This window comes from Ips typographus, linkage group LG16, assembly GCF_016097725.1.
Source record: "Ips typographus isolate SLU linkage group LG16, UJ_Ityp_2.0, whole genome shotgun sequence".
Lineage (NCBI taxonomy): Eukaryota > Metazoa > Arthropoda > Insecta > Coleoptera > Curculionidae > Ips > Ips typographus.
The window spans coordinates 1,518,287-1,537,655 of NC_138437.1; the positions used below are offsets into that span (position 1 = coordinate 1,518,287).

Genomic DNA, 19,369 nt, shown 5'->3' on the forward strand with positions numbered 1-19,369 from the left:
TTGGATAACAAATATTCGGATGTCAGTTCGCTTTACCAGAAAAAAAAACTTGTGCTAAATCGTATTATTTTGACCCCATAAGTACGCCATTAAATTATTTACCATTACTTATGAGACACCCTGTATAAAGGGAATAACTTACAATCATGATTAATTTTTATCTTGACGATGTCTTTTTGAACCCTTTTTATAGAAACAAGCAAATTAGGCCCTCTTAATAAGTAAAAATGAATTTCTACGTAGTTTTGCTAGACTGACTTGATAAGTTCGGTGCAAGAATAAAAAGTAAATTATTATTACTCTTTTAGAGAACTGAATAATCAGTGAGGTCAAAAACAGGAAGTGTTCAGAAGAATATTTTTACTTTTCAGTCAGAGGTAATTCAGGCTGTGAAAACTGTATTAAGGGAGGAAATTTAAAAATGAAGTACCGTAGTTTTCAATTTAAAAGCAGAAGAAAATTACGTTAGCAAAATGACGATGAAGCAAGTTGGCCGATGGAGGAAAATCGTGAGTTCGACTAAATATGTGCCAGGACCGCAAATTTTATAATTTCGGCATCCGACTTTCTCAATTGTGGTTAGTTAGAGACTTTTTTCGCACGTGAATAGGGAGCGTATTAACGGGAAATCCTTTTAGGTGTGAATACGCCGTTATTGGCGTTATTCCCGATTTGGAGAAACCTAATAATAAACTATCGACACGGCGAAAGTTTCCTTTGGAGATGATTGTAGACAAATAAGGTTTCGACTCGAATGTAACACAGTATAGAAACATTAGAAACGTAATATTAGTATTATCTGAGACAACGTATACAGTTCCTAAAGCCTAACCAAAAGCCGAAACATATAAACCCATCTTAGTGCCTTCTTGTCTCGTTGTGCTTCTTCCCAGAGGTCCTTTTTCATCTCACGACGTGACAAGATTTACAAAATAACATCATGCTCAACACGTGTCGTTGCTATAGCAACAGTTTGACTTGGACGAAAGTCTAGATAGTTTACTTGCTGACTCGTTACCGTGATCATTCTCGAATAATGTTCCACATGTGCCGTTATTTCCTGATATCAGTTGTTGTTATCGACGCATTCTGTGCCTGACAATAATTTAACTGGACAAAAAACACATTTGAATGTTTTTTACTTTATTTCTTCAAAGTGACGTTAATGGTATATAGGTTCAAGATGGCTAGCTCTAACAGCGCGGTCGTAAAGCAATTACTTTTCCATAAAAGAACGATAATTGAACCCGAGCGGTTTAAAACTAAAAAATGCAACTTTCCGAAAATTTTCTCGTTAAACATTATTAATACTACAAGAATAACAGTAAAGAAAATGATACGGAACGTATGACGAATCAAAGCCGGATGCTCTCGACTCTTTCATACAGGGAAAGAAGGATTATTTCATTCAACTTGTGATTGGAAATGAACCCGTCACAACGATGTATGGAGCGGGCATAAATCCTTCCCAGTTTTCCTTATCTAGCTACAGGTAACTCATTTTGACTTACTTGACTTATTCGTCTCGTAATGTTCACTATCTATAATCAGTTAATTTCCGAACTTCAAATACACATAACAACGTATTTTCCACTAGTGCAGTAGGGAGAGGTGTTATTACATCAAAAGTGAAATCATATGTGTATATTGGACCGTACGTAAAAGAAGTTAGCACTCAGTAGAGAATCTTGTCTTGACTTTTTTATTGTCGATCTTGACTGAAACTGATTAATGTCTGTAATATTGTGTACATGATATTTTGCCAAAATGTCTAGTAATATTATTTTGAAGATTACTCAGATGGAACAAATCTGGAAATGGATTTCGATTATTTAAATTGAGGAACATGCAGGCATATGTACCTGTTCAATCGATCCAGACGTTGATCAAATTACATGGTACAGGGGAAATGCATAAATTGTTTAAGCACCCACCTCTTTCAATATGCAAATCAGTTTCAAACTTTTATTCTAATTGTGTTTTAATTTGTTTCGCTTGTTCGTATCTGGCCATATTAGCCTATTTACACTTATTTGTTACAGTTTCGCCTGGAGATTATCAATAGACCATTAAAATAGCTGCTTACCGCGCATTTTAGCTCACAAATTCCTCGTGTGTAATTAATTTTACTAAATAACAATATCCGGTAGTAAAAACACTCGTAACTGCGGCCGAGCTACCCCCGGTATTCGGATTTTTTGGCTCTAAGATAAAAAACGAGGTAACGCGAATTTTTTTTTCATGATACGTAGGGGCAATATAGGAACAGAATGATGTGGCAGCTCTGGAAGCGGCTTTGCGATGGCTGGCCCGACTTGACAAATGGAAGTCTCGTGTCGCTTCGACCGGGTATTTAGTAGATAATTTGAATGATCCACCGACCGACGTGATCTCATGTCCAGATTGGGACAATAATCTGTTCTCCCCCGCTATTGTTTTACCGGACACTCAGTTATTTACTTTTGGTTTACCTGAAACTATTTTCAAGCAATCTGTTTTGGATACTCTCAATAGAATTTATGCAACTCTCACCCTACAACTTTCATCAAACTTTAAATGTGATGAAACAATCACGATATCTATTTATGCTGGAGAGGTATTAGAGGTTTCACCAAGTTTGTTCAATTTCAACAGTTGCTTAATTGTTGCAATAAAACATATGCAAAGTGTTTCATAAAAGCAAAAGATAATGACGGTTTTTTCTTACCTTCAGAGAGTTCAAAGTCTTTGAAAAAACCTCTAAAACTAAATTGCTCAAACGAAACGGATCCACCAGATTATTATCAAATTTAAATTGAAATATACTGCGCGCCACCTCAACCTAGTCATTTTTAATACCTCGCAAGTTCTAAACGAAACAGCAACATTTTTCCTCTTTTTCCAGCATTTCTTCAAATTGCTTAAATCGATTTTTATAGTCTTTTTGACGATTGAAAGGTATTTGCTTTCCTTTTGTGATGACCTAAAGTTGCCACTCATCCGAGTATACAGAGTTTGACTCAGGTGTAGTCAACAAATGAAAAATTCGGTCTATCGCTGTTTCGATCAATTTTTTTTTGTGTTTCAAACTAACTTTAATCGATTCTTGTGTACAAGTCTTTAATTTTTGACTCACTCACACTCACACACGCATACTTTTCATCAAATGAAAAATGTAATATCCTAGAATAAATTAGTTCAGTAATATCAATATCAAGAAAAATCGAAAACATATATTGTCGAACTTAAATATGACTAGCTGAATGGATGCGCTATGCCAAATGTATCTTCATCGAGCGATCAGTCTTTGAAAATATTTTCAATCACAAATAACAAATCAGTCTTACGTATGGTATTATATTACGCAGATCAAAGAACTGTCTCGAGACGGAGAATATGAGAAATATTTTCATTCGGGCATCCACAAATGCACGTATTTACCGTCGAAAGCCAGAAATCCTACGACTTACGTAATGTTTGGTCGTTCAACAAATATATTACCGGGATTTTGTTTTTGAATTGCTTTACTCATATCTTTTTTTCTATTGATTTTATTAGTAATTTACATAGAAATATTGTACAGAAGTTAAACGTCTTACGGTTAGTTAGTTAGGTAACTTGAAGAAAACATAGTAACTGAAAACTAACGGTAATAACCAGTAGACCTTTATGTTATTTCAAATATTAAGCAATCATGACCATGGAAATTAGCGCAAAAGGGCTTAAGCATCATTCACATAAACTTTATGGCTATTGCAACGTTAAGGTATGTGTACTGCTAAAGGTTAGGTACATTATAAACTCATACTTGTATACTGTGGAATTAATAACTTAATAGTAGTGCAAAACCTATCTAGCTTTTAGCTTTTACTCTTAAGTTTTGCCTCCTTAATACAAGCAACCAATAAAGAGAGCCATTTCAGATGTTTGACACATGCGTATTTTTGTTGTCAATTAACTGTTCAAAATTCGAAAATTTGCAAGAATGCTTTTTTGTATTTGTTTATGAATGTCTGTTTAGTTTGTACCTAATTATCTTTTTTGAAACAAATAGTCGAAGTTTAGACGATGGTTACGATTATTAGTGTGACGTTTATGTCTTGTGTTTCTGATATTCTAACCTGATTCCTATTTTCTAATTTTAATTTTGAGTTTATTGTGAATGATGTCATTTGTCTACTTCTTGCAGTGCACTTTGATGATCAATTCAATTCCATTTCGAATTTCCTAAAATGCTTCATTAATTCAATTATTTGCGAAAACTGTCTGGTTCTGTATTGAAGACAGACTGAACTGCTGATCATCAATAATAAAAACCTCGCACAATTACCAATATTTTTTCTCTCTTTCCACTTCTTCCTCCATGTTTTTTTCCAGCTTTGTGCCGTTGATCTATTATCATTTTTCTAAACTGTTCATTGATCAAATTTAGCCACGTTGTCATCTGGTTGAAAGCTCTACTTGAGGCGCTGTGGATCAGCGCACAAGTCAACATCGTGCTCTTCACCACCGTTACGCTTGCGCGCGCACCTCTCTAGTATAAATAGAGGCGCTACAGGCTCAGTTTATCATTATTCTTTCGACTGCTCAAGCATCAACATGTACCGACTAGTACCACTTGTCTCTGCTTGCACAGCACTACTTCCAGTCCTCCCGGTGGAGATCTGGTGCCTCATTTTGCGGGCGCTAGATGGAAAGTCGCTGTTAGCAACAGTGAGAAGTGCATCTTTTTTTGGTAACATTGTTAGAGGAGATCCCGTTTTGAGGAAAACTCTTCGAGGTGCGGTTAAGGACGAAAAGAAAGAGCTCACAGAGTGGCTAAATAGACCTGGCATGGCTTTGACTGTTACGCGTGAAAGTTCTGTCAAGTTATTTGGTTCAAATCCTAGGAAAAAATTGATGACTGTTAAAGGTCCAGAGATGCTAGAGTATCCTAGGATGCATGCACCAAAGACGACCCGAAATAATCGGAAAATGAAGGTGAGTTTGACGAAAAGTTCTAGATATGCTCCTTATAGGATTTGAAATAAAATGTAAACAAACTGACTTATAAACAATGTTTTGCTAAAAAAATATAGGTTAGAAATTATTCGAAGAAAAATAAAAATCCCTACTGTTAAATACCATATTTTAAATTTTTTTGTTTTTCCATTACTTATAGAAAAAGTTAAAAAAAAGCAAATAAATCATTTAGACTATAGATAGATTCTTCTGTATACTAAGTTAGGTTAGGTTCATTAACTTTAGAACCTTCAACAGCTCTAAATACCTTTTAGCAAGCGTTATTTAGAGATGTTTGACTTTCAAACAGTATTTCGAACATGATGCACAGATTTTCTCAATAAATCCTAAGTCGGAAAGAAACAGACGACATAACGTTCAATGATAAATAATAATAAATAACCAAAGTACGGTTCCAATTTATTTTCTATTACTATCATATTTTGTTTTTAGTTTTATTCTTCTCAAAAAAAGGCGGAGATACAGGATTTACAAAATTTTGAAACAATTTAAAAAAAAGTAAAAAGTGTAGTACTAGTGTAGTAGTGTACTAGGTTTGGACTTAAAATCAGTTAAACGTGGTCACAACTGGTAGTGCGTCAGTTTCAAATATACGTATTTTTTTGTTTTTTTTTTTAACACTGTATATGTTCAATCGTGTTGTGCAGTTCAAGACAAATACTTTGAGCTTTTTACAGTAGCTGAAACCACAAAAATAGCGAAAATATTCAATTTTCAAAATTCTTACGCGTATTGGGGTATCGGAAAAGTAAAGGAAATTACGAATACTGTGTTTCTGGAAGGTCAAATTTTGACACCGCTTTTCTCTCTGACTGTACCAAATTTTGTAATGTTTTTTCTGGTTATTGGATAGGAAATTTAACGAGGATTCCAAAAATGTGGTAAACATAGTCATTTTCTCACTCTTAGTGTATTTTACAAGCGATTTGGTCCCTAGCTGTTTATTCAAACCGTCTTTCTGACAGTTTATACTTTGACACCACTTTTCTTCAAGACTTTACCTGATTTTGTAGGTTATTGAATAGGAAATTTAATGAGGATTCCAGAAACGTGCTTAAAAACATGACTCGGTAACTCTAAGTTGGTTTTACAGGCGATTTTGTCCCTGACTGTCCTTAACAGTATTCAAATTTCAGATTACAATTTCACTGATTTATAAATTTATTGCACCAAACAAAAGTTACAAAAACTGCAAGAGACCAAAAATGCTTCTAATCAACTCCTTAATCGAACCTTTACTTCCAGTATACAGGGTGTGTATGAAAATTATGGTGATTGAATGTTCTTGGTCACCCTGCACGCAATTTTTCAGATATAATTTTTTGCTCAATACAACTGGAAAGAGGAGCTCCAGACGGTTAATTTGAGTGGTTCAACCTTCCTAAACTCCCAAAAACAACCAAGTTACAGTGTTCAAATTTCAAATCACAACTTCGAAAATTGGTTACATTAAACTAGTTTTTCCTAAATAACTCAGACACGGTGAAAGTTTCAAAAAATGTAACACAGAGTAAAAATGTTCGTAAAGAACTGCTAAACTAATCCCTTCAATCCCTTAACGTTTTCATCTGGTTGAAAGCTCTACTTGAGGCGCCGTGGATCAGCGCACAAGTCAACATCGTGCTCTTCACCACCGTTACGCTTGCGCGCCCACCTCTCTAGTATAAATAGAGGCGCTACAGGCTCAGTTTATCATTATTCTTTCGACTGCTCAAGCATCAACATGTACCGACTAGTACCACTTGTCTCTGCTTGCACAGCACTACTTCCAGTCCTCCCGGTGGAGATCTGGTGCCTCATTTTGCGGGCGCTAGATGGAAAGTCGCTGTTAGCAACAGTGAGAAGTGCATCTTTTTTTGGTAACATTGTTAGAGGAGATCCCGTTTTGAGGAAAACTCTTCGAGGTGCGGTTAAGGACGAAAAGAAAGAGCTCACAGAGTGGCTAAATAGACCTGGCATGGCTTTGACTGTTACGCGTGAAAGTTCTGCCAAGTTATTTGGTTCAAATCCTAGGAAAAAATTGATGACTGTTAAAGGTCCAGAGATGCTAGAGTATCCTAGGATGGATGCACCAAAGACGACCCGAAATAATCGGAAAATGAAGGTGAGTTTGACGAAAAGTTCTAGATATGCTCCTTATAGGATTTGAAATAAAATGTAAATAAACTAACTTATAAACAATGTTTTGCTAAAAAAATATAGGTTAGAAATTATTCGAAGAAAAATAAAAATCCCTACTGTTAAACACCATATTTTCAATTTTTTGTTTTTCCATTACTTATAGAAAAAGTAAAAAAAAAGCAAATAAATCATTTAGACTATAGACGACATAACGTCTGTTTCTTTCCAAAAAATAGCAAAAATATTGAATTTTCAAAATTCTTACGCGTCTTGGGGACACCGTTTTTCTCCCTGACTGTATCATGAATTTTTTTTCAGGTTATTGGATAGGAAATTTAATGAGGATTCCAAAAATGTGGTAAACATAGTCATTTTCTCACTCTAAGTTTATTTTACAGGCGATTTGGTCCCTAGCTGTTTATTCAAACCGTCTTTCTGACAGTTTATACTTTGACACCACTTTTCTTCAAGACTTTACCTGATTTTGTAGGTTATTGTATAGGAAATTTAATGAGGATTCCAAAAACGTGCTTAAAAACATGACTCGGTAACTCTAAGTTGGTTTTACAGGCGATTTTGTCCTTAACAGTATTCAAATTTCAGATTGCAATTTCACTGATTTATAAATTTGTTGCACCAAACAAAAGTTACAAAAATTGCAAGAGACCAAAAATGCTTCTAATCAACTCCTTAATCAAACCCCGTAAATTTACAGGACCGTTTTTACTTCCAGTATACAGGGTGTGTATGAAAAGTATGGTGATTGAATGTTCTTGGTCACCCTGCACGCAATTTTTCAGATAGAATTTTGTGCTCAATACCACTGGAAAGAGGAGCTCCAGACGGTTAATTTGAGTGGTTCAACCTCCCTAAACTAAAGTTTCAAAAAATTTAATACAGAGTAAAAATGTTCGTAAAGAATTGCTAAACTAATCCCTGGAAGTTTTATAGTCGGTCAGGTCAGTCTTGCTACTATACAGATGGTACATGAAAAGTGTATGTGATTCAGATTTATTACTTTTCAAATTAATGATAGCCATGACAGAAAAATAATATCTTTCAAGTAAATTTGAGTTACGCCCATAAATTTAATGGTCAAATTGAAATTTACTGGTAAAATTGTTAAATTTTCCTGTCACACTGAATTTTACTTTTCCAATTTTACTTTACCTTACCGCTAAATAATCGGTCACGGTAAATTTACGCCCATCACTATTTTTTTGGCATTAATCGTTATTCCCCCTGTCTCTTCATATGTATTTTTTATTTTGCTAGATTATAATAAAAATGTATAGTTTAATGACTGAGAATGTTTAAATTATTTTACCTATTAATTAGTATGTACACAAAAATTGTGAATACAGTTGAAAAAAATCCAATCGTCATTCATATAAGGCATACAAACGCAAATATAACCACACCTGAATATGGACAATAGAGGAAATAAAGCCCCTGAAAATAGAGTGTAATAGTGGAAACAGTATCGTGCATACTCACTGTAAAGCCTGATCGTTCCATCTGTTTCACCCCTGGGATTTTTTGCAACACATTTGTACGTCCCGTAGTCGGTATTCTGGATGTTGTTGATAGTTAGCCGCATGTGGATTTTGTAGCTGGGATTACCTTTATTAACGAAACAATCAGGATGGTATTATTAGCAATTTTAGGAGGGATGTTTACCAATAATGTTCTCCGCATGGTATTTGCGCGATTCGTGGATCATCTGGCCATCTTCTCTAGTCCAATAATTAAGAGAGCTCGGATAGGCTTCCGTGAAGCATTCTAGTGTTACTGAGTAAGCTAAAGGGGCTCCAACTAATTGATGAGGAATCCATAACATCGGCGGAACTGAAAATAAATAGTTATGTTTATCTCAGTGTTCGTCTAGTTTAAGATACGTTATTGTAAAACCACGTCCAAACCGTAGCGTTAAGGGTTAAAAGTAATTTCATGAACAAATTTTCAGAGTGGCAAGTTATGAATTTGAATACCGGTCACTTTAAACAACGGGATAATGTCATGTGGACTAAGTTAAATTTGTTTGCGGCTCTCGACCATTAATTAGGAAGTTTGCGCTATGTCAGACCTACAACTACAGTCTCGAATCCATTGTGGCGGATATATAAAATAACTGTTTACATTTACTAATCTACATGTTTCATTGAACTATGCACTGGAAAAAGTCTGAAATGCACAGAGTTATTTCGTAATTTTGGACTAATTGTGGAGGCTTTATTATTATAGGTAGAAACATACGATTTATTATACCAGAAAGGTGAAAAATATCATGGTTCAAAAATTAATATGTTCGCAATTGGTTTAGTTTAATATATCTAAAAATTGAGATTAAATATTAATAGTTTTACTAATTCTTCTGATTACTCATAGCAATTGCAACCTGAAAAAAAAAACATATAATTGCAATAATCAGAGTTTTGAAATGTTAATAATTGTCATAATTTTTTGAAGAACACGACATTTAAAATTAGCCCTACATCTTTCATGTTATAAGGTTGTCCTAACCTAACCTAACCTAACCTAACCTAAATATATGGACAAATTTTGTACAAAATGAACGAAAGTCTCTATCTATCTAATCTATATTTGAGGCTCTAATTTCTGTCATCGTTTGGCAGATGTAGAGTGTTTTTTCAAAATTTGTATTATTTTTAAATTTTGAAGCACTTTTAAGGTGCGTTATGTTTTGTTTTAGTTAAAATATACCTACTTCACTCGACCAAGTTTTTTCATCGGGTGGTGCAAATATGTTTTCTTTATCGGAAACTGTACTGAAAATTAATTTTTTAACGACATTTGACACTTGATTTTCTTTGCAATATAGGGGGTTAATGTTAGTACGTTCCAAAACTTTAAAGGTTTTAAAGTTGTTTAATGAAAAAAATAACATGAACAGAGTCTCTTGTTTCGTTTAAAACGGTTTTTAAAATTCCATAAATATCCTTAAGTTATTTGAAGTAATAACGCGTTTTTTCAGCAGTAACTAGATTGAAATTTTAATCTCCAGTGGCGTACTTTTTCCAGATAAAGCAAAATAGAAGATATAACTTTTTGGATATTTGATTCATTAAAAAAGTATACAAGATGGTACAAATTCGATGCATTAGCATTACTACCACAAAAACAATAGTTAGAGCTTAAGTTAAATGGAGGCAAAGTTGCGCATTTTATTGCTAAATAATTTGGCAAAAAAACATTTTCATTACATCCGGGGATATCTGACAAAAACCGAAAAACTCAAATTTCTTTTTAATTTTTTTACTACTTTATTTTTGATTATTTTTGAAAATCAATGCCATCTTCTGAAGGCACTTTTTCTTTTCAAGAAAATAGTTTTAGTTTTTAGCTCCGACCTTTCGTTATTAAGATATCATGATCAACTTTAAATTTTCAAATACGGACCTGGCCTTTTTGTTTCGTTTTGTAGTATGCGACACTTCTCAAAAAAGTTATACCTAGAGTATTTAGGTTTTTTAGGTTTCCGTTTTTTTTTTAAGTAGGCATTTGAAATTTGTATATTGTCATAATGAGTAGATAATTTAGTTTGATATGATTTAATAATTAGATTCATCGCTCTTTTTAACACTAAAAATTTGAAAAAAAGGTTAAATTAAGTTTAAGCTTTTTCAAAAGCGAATTCAAACATGTGAGTATCTGAAAAACAAATAATTAATTTTTATACTACTTACTACTTACTTACTTTTATACCAAATACATATATTTTTTTTTAATTAATGAAAAGAACTATAGGAGACTCTCAATGTAACAATGAACCTAATTATTAAATTATATCAAACTAACACTCATTATGACACCATGTCAATTTCAATTGCTTAATTTATTTTAAAAACTTAAGTAACAACATTAGGTATTTTTTCTTGACAATTTGGAAGTAGCTACTAAAAAACGAAACCAAAAGTTCAGGTCCGTATTTGAAAATTTGAAGCTGATGATGGTAAAAAACGAAACGTCGGAGCTAAAAACTAAAACTATTGAAGAGCATTAAAATATGCTTTCAAAAGGTGCCATTGGTTTTCCAAAATAATTATTAATAAAGTAGTTGAAAAATAAAAAAGAGATTTGATTTTTTATTCAGTTTTTGTCAGATATCTCAGGATTTAATAAACATTTTTTGATTTTTTTACCAAATTATTTATCAATAAAGTGTGCCTTTTCCTCCATTTAACTAAAGCTCTATCAACTATAGTTTCTGAGATACCCCTGTAGAGCATAAATTAAATTATACTTGGAATTGAATATCTCTTTGGATTCCATTTTGAAATTAATACGGTAATATAATTTTTTTTTAAAATGCCTACATATTTCTAATATTTTATTCTTAAATGTGCTGCTACTGCAGGGTTGCCAACTGTATGAAATTCGCTATACTTATTTTACTTTAGAGTACTAAATATGATTTGAGTTGAGTGTAAAACTTGACAGTCTTAAATATGTATATGGGGCGCATTTTGCAGCAAAGAAAATAGTTTATTATACTATCACAAACAATATACTAAATATTCCGTATTCTTCTTTTTTTTCTCTCCTTCTTTTTTAGCGACCATCTTGTTTCTTAAAACTTGAAAATCAGTTATCTCACTTAAGTCTGACTGTTTTTGCAGAATTTTTATCACTAAATACTGCAGCAGTTTTTAAGGGGCAAAACAATTTATCACGTAAAAGTATTAAGTAGTACGTACACAATATGTATATCTTATTTGATTTGTACTTTTAGTTTGACCCTGTATTAAATTAAAACTAAATTCTTTCGCAGGTTAATAATACTCAAAAAAACTTTGATTTAAGGTATAACAAAGGGGGTGGTGCTATTTAAAATTTTGGGGTTGGGGTGCATGGGGCTTATGGGGCCAGTCACCCAGCAACCAAAATATGGTAATTTTAGTTCACCCTACCTGTATAACATTTGTTCCAAAATGCGTTTTTTTACTTTCAAAGATATTCGCGTTGAAAGTTTTTAAATTGACATGCATATGATTTCTTCGAAAGAATCTATACCATGCTCTGCAAAATACAGGGTGGACAACGCTCTAGCACAGGCAAATGATACCAAAATAAGTCGATTTAGGCACATTTACTTTAGTCAATAAGTAAAAAAAAATAGTTAAATATTGATTCTAAGTAATATAATTTAAACGGTTAATTGGAAGTACATGAAATTTTGTTTACGGGGGCTTTTAAATTCGTAAAATTCAATTTAATTGATAAAGAGGGCGCCTCTTACAGCTCTAAATTATTATTTCAGTGAGGTCGTAAACCGTAGTGGAATTTAAGATTTTAAATATAAACTTTTTAAAATTTATGAATAAAAACGAGCTTCTAACTAACGTCTTACGTTTCAATATTGCATCGCTATTAATTTTATAAAAAGCTTGAAAATAAAGTTAAAATGAGCCGGACACGGTCTCTTGTGACGTAGTAAGAGACATTTCAATTGTATAAAGAATGTGGAAGTGTAAAGTTAGGACGCGAATTACTCATTCCAGAAGTCTTGTAAAAATATCTTATTGGGACAGCTTTTACTATTGTTTGAACACGATTGAACAACATTTTTTCTAGCAGAAGATTACTTCCTAAACACTAAATTACTATAAAATAAACATAAAACATCACCTACAATTTTAGATGACGTTTGGTTGAAATGAGTTGAGACATACCTCCATGCATTCCGTCTCACTCAACTGACGATAAACAGAAGAGATAGAAGAAATATAGGGGACGTCACAGATACATGGTGTACCAAATGAGTATGTTTTTACTGACGTTTTTTTCGCAGTGAAATGTTGCGTTTTAAAAACGAAATAATAGGTGTCAAATTTTTTTCTAATTACCGCAAAAAAATGCTATCCTGTCCAACTTGGGTCACCCTGTATAATTGTGCGAGTATTGCGTTCTAAAATAAATTAAGGCCGTTTCAGCCTCGTAAATTTAAAATCCAGTTCGGGAACGTCTGGTTGAAGTATATGTCTTGAAATCGTAATTAAATAAGAAGCCGTCAGTTGTTCTGAAGCTCCTAAACAGCTCGAGTATTAGTAAGGAACAGAAAGCGAAAAACAGCGCTCGAAAAGAGACCTGATTGATACCTGTTTAAATTATTTAAATGCAAAACAGGATGGTGTGTGATTTGGGAAGAGAATAGGGGGTAATGTAGACGCCGTAAGAAAGATCGCTGACATTAATCTTGTCAGAATTAAAGACAAGAAGAAACAAGAGAGCGATGTGTTTGATTCAACGTCTTTTCGAAGGGCACAACAAATCAGCTTTAATTTCGAATTATTCGAAAAAAGAGTTCTATCCGTTAAATTAAGTGTACAAGTCTTATTAGCCGATGTAATTCTTTTAAAAAGCACAAACGAGAAAAAAGTTTCTTTAAAACAACGCAACCGGGTAAAAGAGACATTCGAGTGATGATTAACGGTGGAAATAAAACATTTAGATATTCCGGATTTTTATTATTCCGGTGAAATAGTGGCGACCCGGCCAGCAATATCTGAACTGTTTATATTACAGCAGTGGTACAGTCAACAATATAAATTAGTATCCATTGTATAATAGGAACTCGGCGCAATTCCTGTCACCACTACAATGGACACCGCTCTGGACTGGCTGAAAATTATACACGACGAGCCACAATGGAAGGCCAATTCAGCCGAGGTAAGGTCATCTTGAGACATCCACGTTAGTTTAACAGCCTTAATTGTCCAAATGTCCAACATACGTTTTATTACCTACTCAACCAATCATTAAACGCATGTTAATTAAAATCACGAATAACCGCTAGAAACAAAATACCATTTTTTTATACCAGAAAATCCATTTAAACCTGTTCAAAAGCTTCTTTTATTCCGTTTTTATCTCACCAGAAATCTGTCGGATTTAAAAGTCCGTACTCACTAAATTAATATATTTAATCAGAAATCAATACGATTTTCCTTTTAAAATGGAAAAGCAATTCTACAAAGTAAGGCTGTAAGTATCGTGCCCCGGAATGTTATGCATTTAAAGGGGTTCAAAGCTAAACGTTCCTGTAAACAGGTTTTTTCTACGCGGTTGCCAACTCTTATTTCTGCCATAGGATTTTTACTTGTAGCTAAATATAGAAATTGAAGTGATTTAATTTTAGATAAAATTTTAAAAATTACGTACAACTGTAATTTATTTGGTATACATTGTGTTCATAAAGTATCGAATAAATTCGATTGCAATTCAGGCAATTATTTTTCAGAAAAATGCTCGGACACGTATGTTATTAATTTTAACGCGCATTTTTTGAGAAAAAAATTAATTATACAGGGTGTCTCAAAATTAAGTTGACATTTTCAAATGAGAACCCCCATTTTTTATTGTAATCATGGATTCTACGTAAATTTGGTTGTTAACTTATTTGGTTGTGATAATCATCTCAGCGCACCAAAAAGGTTTGTTGGAAAAGTGCAATTTTGCACTATTTGCAACTAAAGAAAAAAATACAAAAATGTATATATTTTCAACAAAACTTTAGTTGAAAATAGTACAAAATTCCACTTTCCCAACAAACCTTTTTGGTGGACCCACACTACCCCTATCTACTACAACTCCACTGAGTGGAAAATTGCTTCATGCTTAAATGAAAATTTTCCTTGATAGGTCAAACTTGTCATTGTTATTATCAAACTTATCATGCATTCTAATAAGATAATTTAAGACATCTAACCGCCATTTGCACTGTCGTACTTTAAGCATAACTTAAGTTAAGTGTGGTTTAGAGGGTGAGTTTTTTCACCTGTACTGTCACAGTCTGACCCACACTTAAATTAAGCTCGGCTTACAAAACGACGGTGCAAACGGGGGTAAATGATTAAAAGTACATTAAACTTTATTTGAATTGATATTGGATTGTTGTACAATTATTATAATTAAGCTCGTATAAAAGCTTTAATCTTTCGGTAGCGTGACGTTTCTCCTATATATGGTATACAGGGTGATCAAAAGACAATTTCAAGGGCTACAAACTGGTATATTAAACCACCCTGTAACTGTCAAAATAACAGAGTTATGGGCTGTCACATTAAAAACTGTCAAAATCAAACAACTCAGTTTAAACAGTAAATAACACTTATTCGACATTTTAGGTAAAAACGCTACAGGGTGGTCAAAAGAGAACTTCAAGGGCTAAAAATTGGTATATTGAACCACCCTATAACTGTCAAAATAACCGAGTTATTGACAATACAATGGAGTAGTTTACAAGGTGATTCAATAAACTTTTAACATCCTTGAAACTTTATTCCCAGATACTCCATCAGTATATAGGGTGTCCCAAATTTGAGCAACAAACCAAACTTATAATTTTTTATTCGATTTTGGGAATCTACGTCAAATTCTAGACAATCTAGGAATATCGATACATCGATATTCAATTGTTTTTGCTCTAGCAGCCTAACTTTGACCACCCTCATCGAAAGCAGAAATTCCCAATTTAAGCGAAATTTTGGTGCACTTTTCCATCCAATCGTCCGCTTATTTGCAACACCCTGTATAAACACATCGTATAACAAAAGAAAGCTAATGGACGGGGCTATCACGTGACGTTGAGCGGGTACGACTATGTTGTCTCGTTTAGGCGCTAGAGGGCGTCAAAGTTGACTCTTGTTTCTTGCAGTTTTTGCTCAATATCTCAAGAACGTTTCAGGTTAGAGGTCTGAAATTTACCACAAATCGATGGGATACAACTTTTACCTTCTATACCCTTTTTTGGTACCACGCACCGTTTGACTTTAAAAAATTAAAAACTAGAATTGTCATTTTAAGTAAAAACATTTTATTTTCAAAATTAACCTCAACTGCCTAAATACCTTCAAGTTAATAGTACAAAAATATGACAAATGAATTATTTTTGAATTTTCAGATTTTCCAATTTTTCCGGAAAATTACCGTATATTTTCTGGAAAAATTAATTTTCCTGAAATTTTACATCCCGGCCCATGTTATTACTTTTTATTACCTGAATCATTTGCCGATAGAAAATGTGTCTTTTTGTTGTGAAGTTTGCAGTTTCAACTGAACTATAAAAATAATAAAATATTAAACATTAATTTTAGATTATTGCAGGCAAGTGTTAAGTTTTCTTCGATTAAACATTGTCCTTGGAGTTCTTTGGTTGAAACATGATTTCAATAAAATGCCAAATTTGAACAGTTTCATTTAATTTCCTCTTTCATATATAAAAGCTTTCACTCAATTCAACTCATAAATTTAATCCATTTATGTCGCTATTTTACTGAAAGTTTACTTGATCCAACTGAATAAGCTGATTGATTTTGTTTGACATAATCATGTACAGGGTGTCTCAAATTCGATGGTTTGACGGGGTATCATGAAAACTAGAAAATATTGCTGAGCTACCGGGTGATTTTGAAAATGTGTTAACATTTTTCTTTCTAAAGCACATCGTTTTTAAGATATAAGCTAAACATACACTTTTGTTAAATAGAACGCCCTATACAGTGTGTACCCTGAATTGGTGTCACAAAATGTAAGGAAAGATAAGGAGATAATCAATCTTTATGCAAAATCAAGCGATGTAACCTAAAAAAACTGCGTTTCCTATGAGACTAGTGCGACAAACGGTTTCTGAGATATTTACAATGCATATTATATATATATTTTTTCAACTTTGACACCCAGTATATTGAAGAAGGGACATTTAAAAGGATATGTTTATATGAGACCTCTCTGTAACATAACTCTGACTGCATGTCATAGATCAGCAATCTAGCCAAACCTCTCAATATTTGTAAGATAAAAGATATTCGGCCAAAATAGGTTATTTTTATATTGACAGTATTTGAGCTATTTAACAAATTTTGTTGCTGCAAAAAGTCATTTACCTGAAATTTGTCTATGGGACATCTCTATGGATTGTTTAAAATTTAAAAGTCTCACTTTTAAAAGCACTACTAATTAAGTTCGTTTCCTTGCACGTTAGTAGGAACATAACATCATAAGGTAAAAAAATCACACAATACAATTATTTTGATAATATTTAGAGTATTGACAGTTAATATAGATAATACCAATTAGACGATAAGCCAATACATTATAAAAGGAAAATACAATATGACATTTATAAGAGTCATAGTGAGTTTCATGTGTAATTTAAAAAAAAACTATGACTACTACGGAAATAGTGTTCTCGATTTCAAAACTGATTTTGTATAATTAAATTCTTAAAAAATCTCCCATGTAAATTTAAATTTAACCCCCAATTATCATTGCAAGACAGAATATAACACTTACAGTAAGTACTCATTTTACGCTACGAATAAAAGTTTTCTTGATTCCATTACAGATTCAGAAAAGTTAGTTTATTGTTTAAGAAAATATCCAGCTTGAATACTAAGTTCACAAATTCTGCATACCAAATTGTAAATAAATAAGACAATCTAAATCCTTGTCTCGTTGAATTGGTCTAGTTTAAAAAAGGTATGTTCTCAAAAATGAGGTTTTGTTGAAACCGAGACTGCGGCAACGAACAAGAGCAAATTGGCCAAACAATTAGCTAATTCGCAGTTATAATTCGAGAGACGATTCAGATTCGGTCGGTTTGGGTCATAAAGTAAACGATGCAAATAATTAAGTATTCCGGTAGTCCTTCCGTATGCTAAATAATTCCGGCGACCAACCTTTATAAGCGGAGCAGCCTTACAAAAGAGAACTAGAATTTGCTTTTTAATATGAAAACACCTATGGTGTTTTCGGCTTAGGATTAGCACCTTCCATGAATGTATTCATGACCTGCAACAATAAGGGTGAAGTTTGTTTAGAAATGACTAAGAACAATATAGCAAGCTCAAAATCTTGGTTGGCTTGCACATCAAAATGGTTCAATATGGCCGGTGCTAAGCGTTCAGCTTTCCAGGCAAACCTCCGTTTCCAAAACAAAACTTTGGATCGCCGCAGACTAATATAACCTCCGATATTGTTACAGTCCTTTTAATGTTACGGGATATCCCCATCAGGCTCTATAGAGTCTAGTTTCGGAGTTTCGCGCCAACTTGACTCGTAAACTCTAGTTCATTTCAAAATAATATCTAGCTAGTTACTAATGACTTTCTAATTGCGCTTTGCAAAAAACATGCATTTATTAAATAAAACATAATCCATAAAAAATATATTATTTTATTAAGGGGTAGCTCAGAGGGATGATGAATACACAAGTTCTACAGGTAACCCAATTTATTAAGACTAGGAGTGTATAATCACAATGATTATTACCCCCAGATAAACAAGATGGCTAGGATCATGATGTGTGCACGGAGGGCGTACGATTTATTGGGTGGTGAATGGAACCCTAGAGTTATGTCCCAGGGCATTCACCACGCCGAATAAAGTGTTGTGTTTACTGAGAGAAGGGAGGTAAGTCGGTGCGGCTGCTTTTGCTGCACGCCCGTGCTATTTCCTTTTTTTAGGCTGATTCCCGGGTTGTTGCAGTTGGTTACCAACTGCTCCACGTTTCGTTACACAGAAGGCCCCAGGTTAACCCAGAGCTCAGTGACCCCTAGGGAGGACCCCAGAGTTCGGTACTTTAGTCGAGCTACGGTGCATCTTTTATACTAAGAGGTAGCAACCTCATTATGCTAACCTTGCTGACTATGATGGTTACTGGGTGTGCACCGTAACTACTAACACGGGTGTGACAATACCTCAATTTAAGGTTTTGTTAAAAGTTCACACAAGTTGTTCAAATGAGAAATTTAAAGTGATCATTTTATGATCTCTATCATTTTTTTAAATTGTGGTCTCATTGCTGACATGAAAATGGCGAAAAAAAATATTTTTTTTTTCAAAACAGTTAATCTAAAGATAATAGAAATAGTAGTTTTGATTTTGGAACATCAGATTGTAAGCTAATGAAAAGCTACTTTATGGTATTAAACCATTGTTGTATAATGTTTTTTGGTTCAGATTCTTCTTCTTCTTGTGCATATTCACTAATGAATGTTTTCGACCATTTGACACACTTGTGTTCCATCTCTGGCCGTATGTATTAGGCTTTCCACTGTTCGTAAGTCACTGTCACTGTCTTATGTTGCGCAGCCACTACATCTTCTTCTTTCCCTCTATCTGCCTCTCGATGATCAGTTGTAAGAGTTGGTACTTTGTTTAATCTTCGTAGGATATTTTCGTTGGTTACTCGGGCCGCCCATGGGATTTTCAGCACTCTGCGATA

General features: G+C 33.6%; 1 protein-coding gene across 1 annotated transcript in view; it reads right to left on the minus strand.

The window, feature by feature from the left end:
- The window catches only part of LOC145738595 (neurotrimin-like), a 214,040-nt gene that overhangs the window by 26,169 nt on the left and 168,502 nt on the right, over positions 1-19,369 (minus strand). The window contains exons 6-7 of the mRNA XM_081993459.1: positions 8,803-8,970; positions 8,620-8,745 (exon numbers count right to left, since the gene is read on the minus strand). Of these exons, the coding sequence (XP_081849585.1) occupies positions 8,620-8,745; positions 8,803-8,970 (294 nt within the window). The remainder of the gene's footprint in view (positions 1-8,619; positions 8,746-8,802; positions 8,971-19,369) is intronic.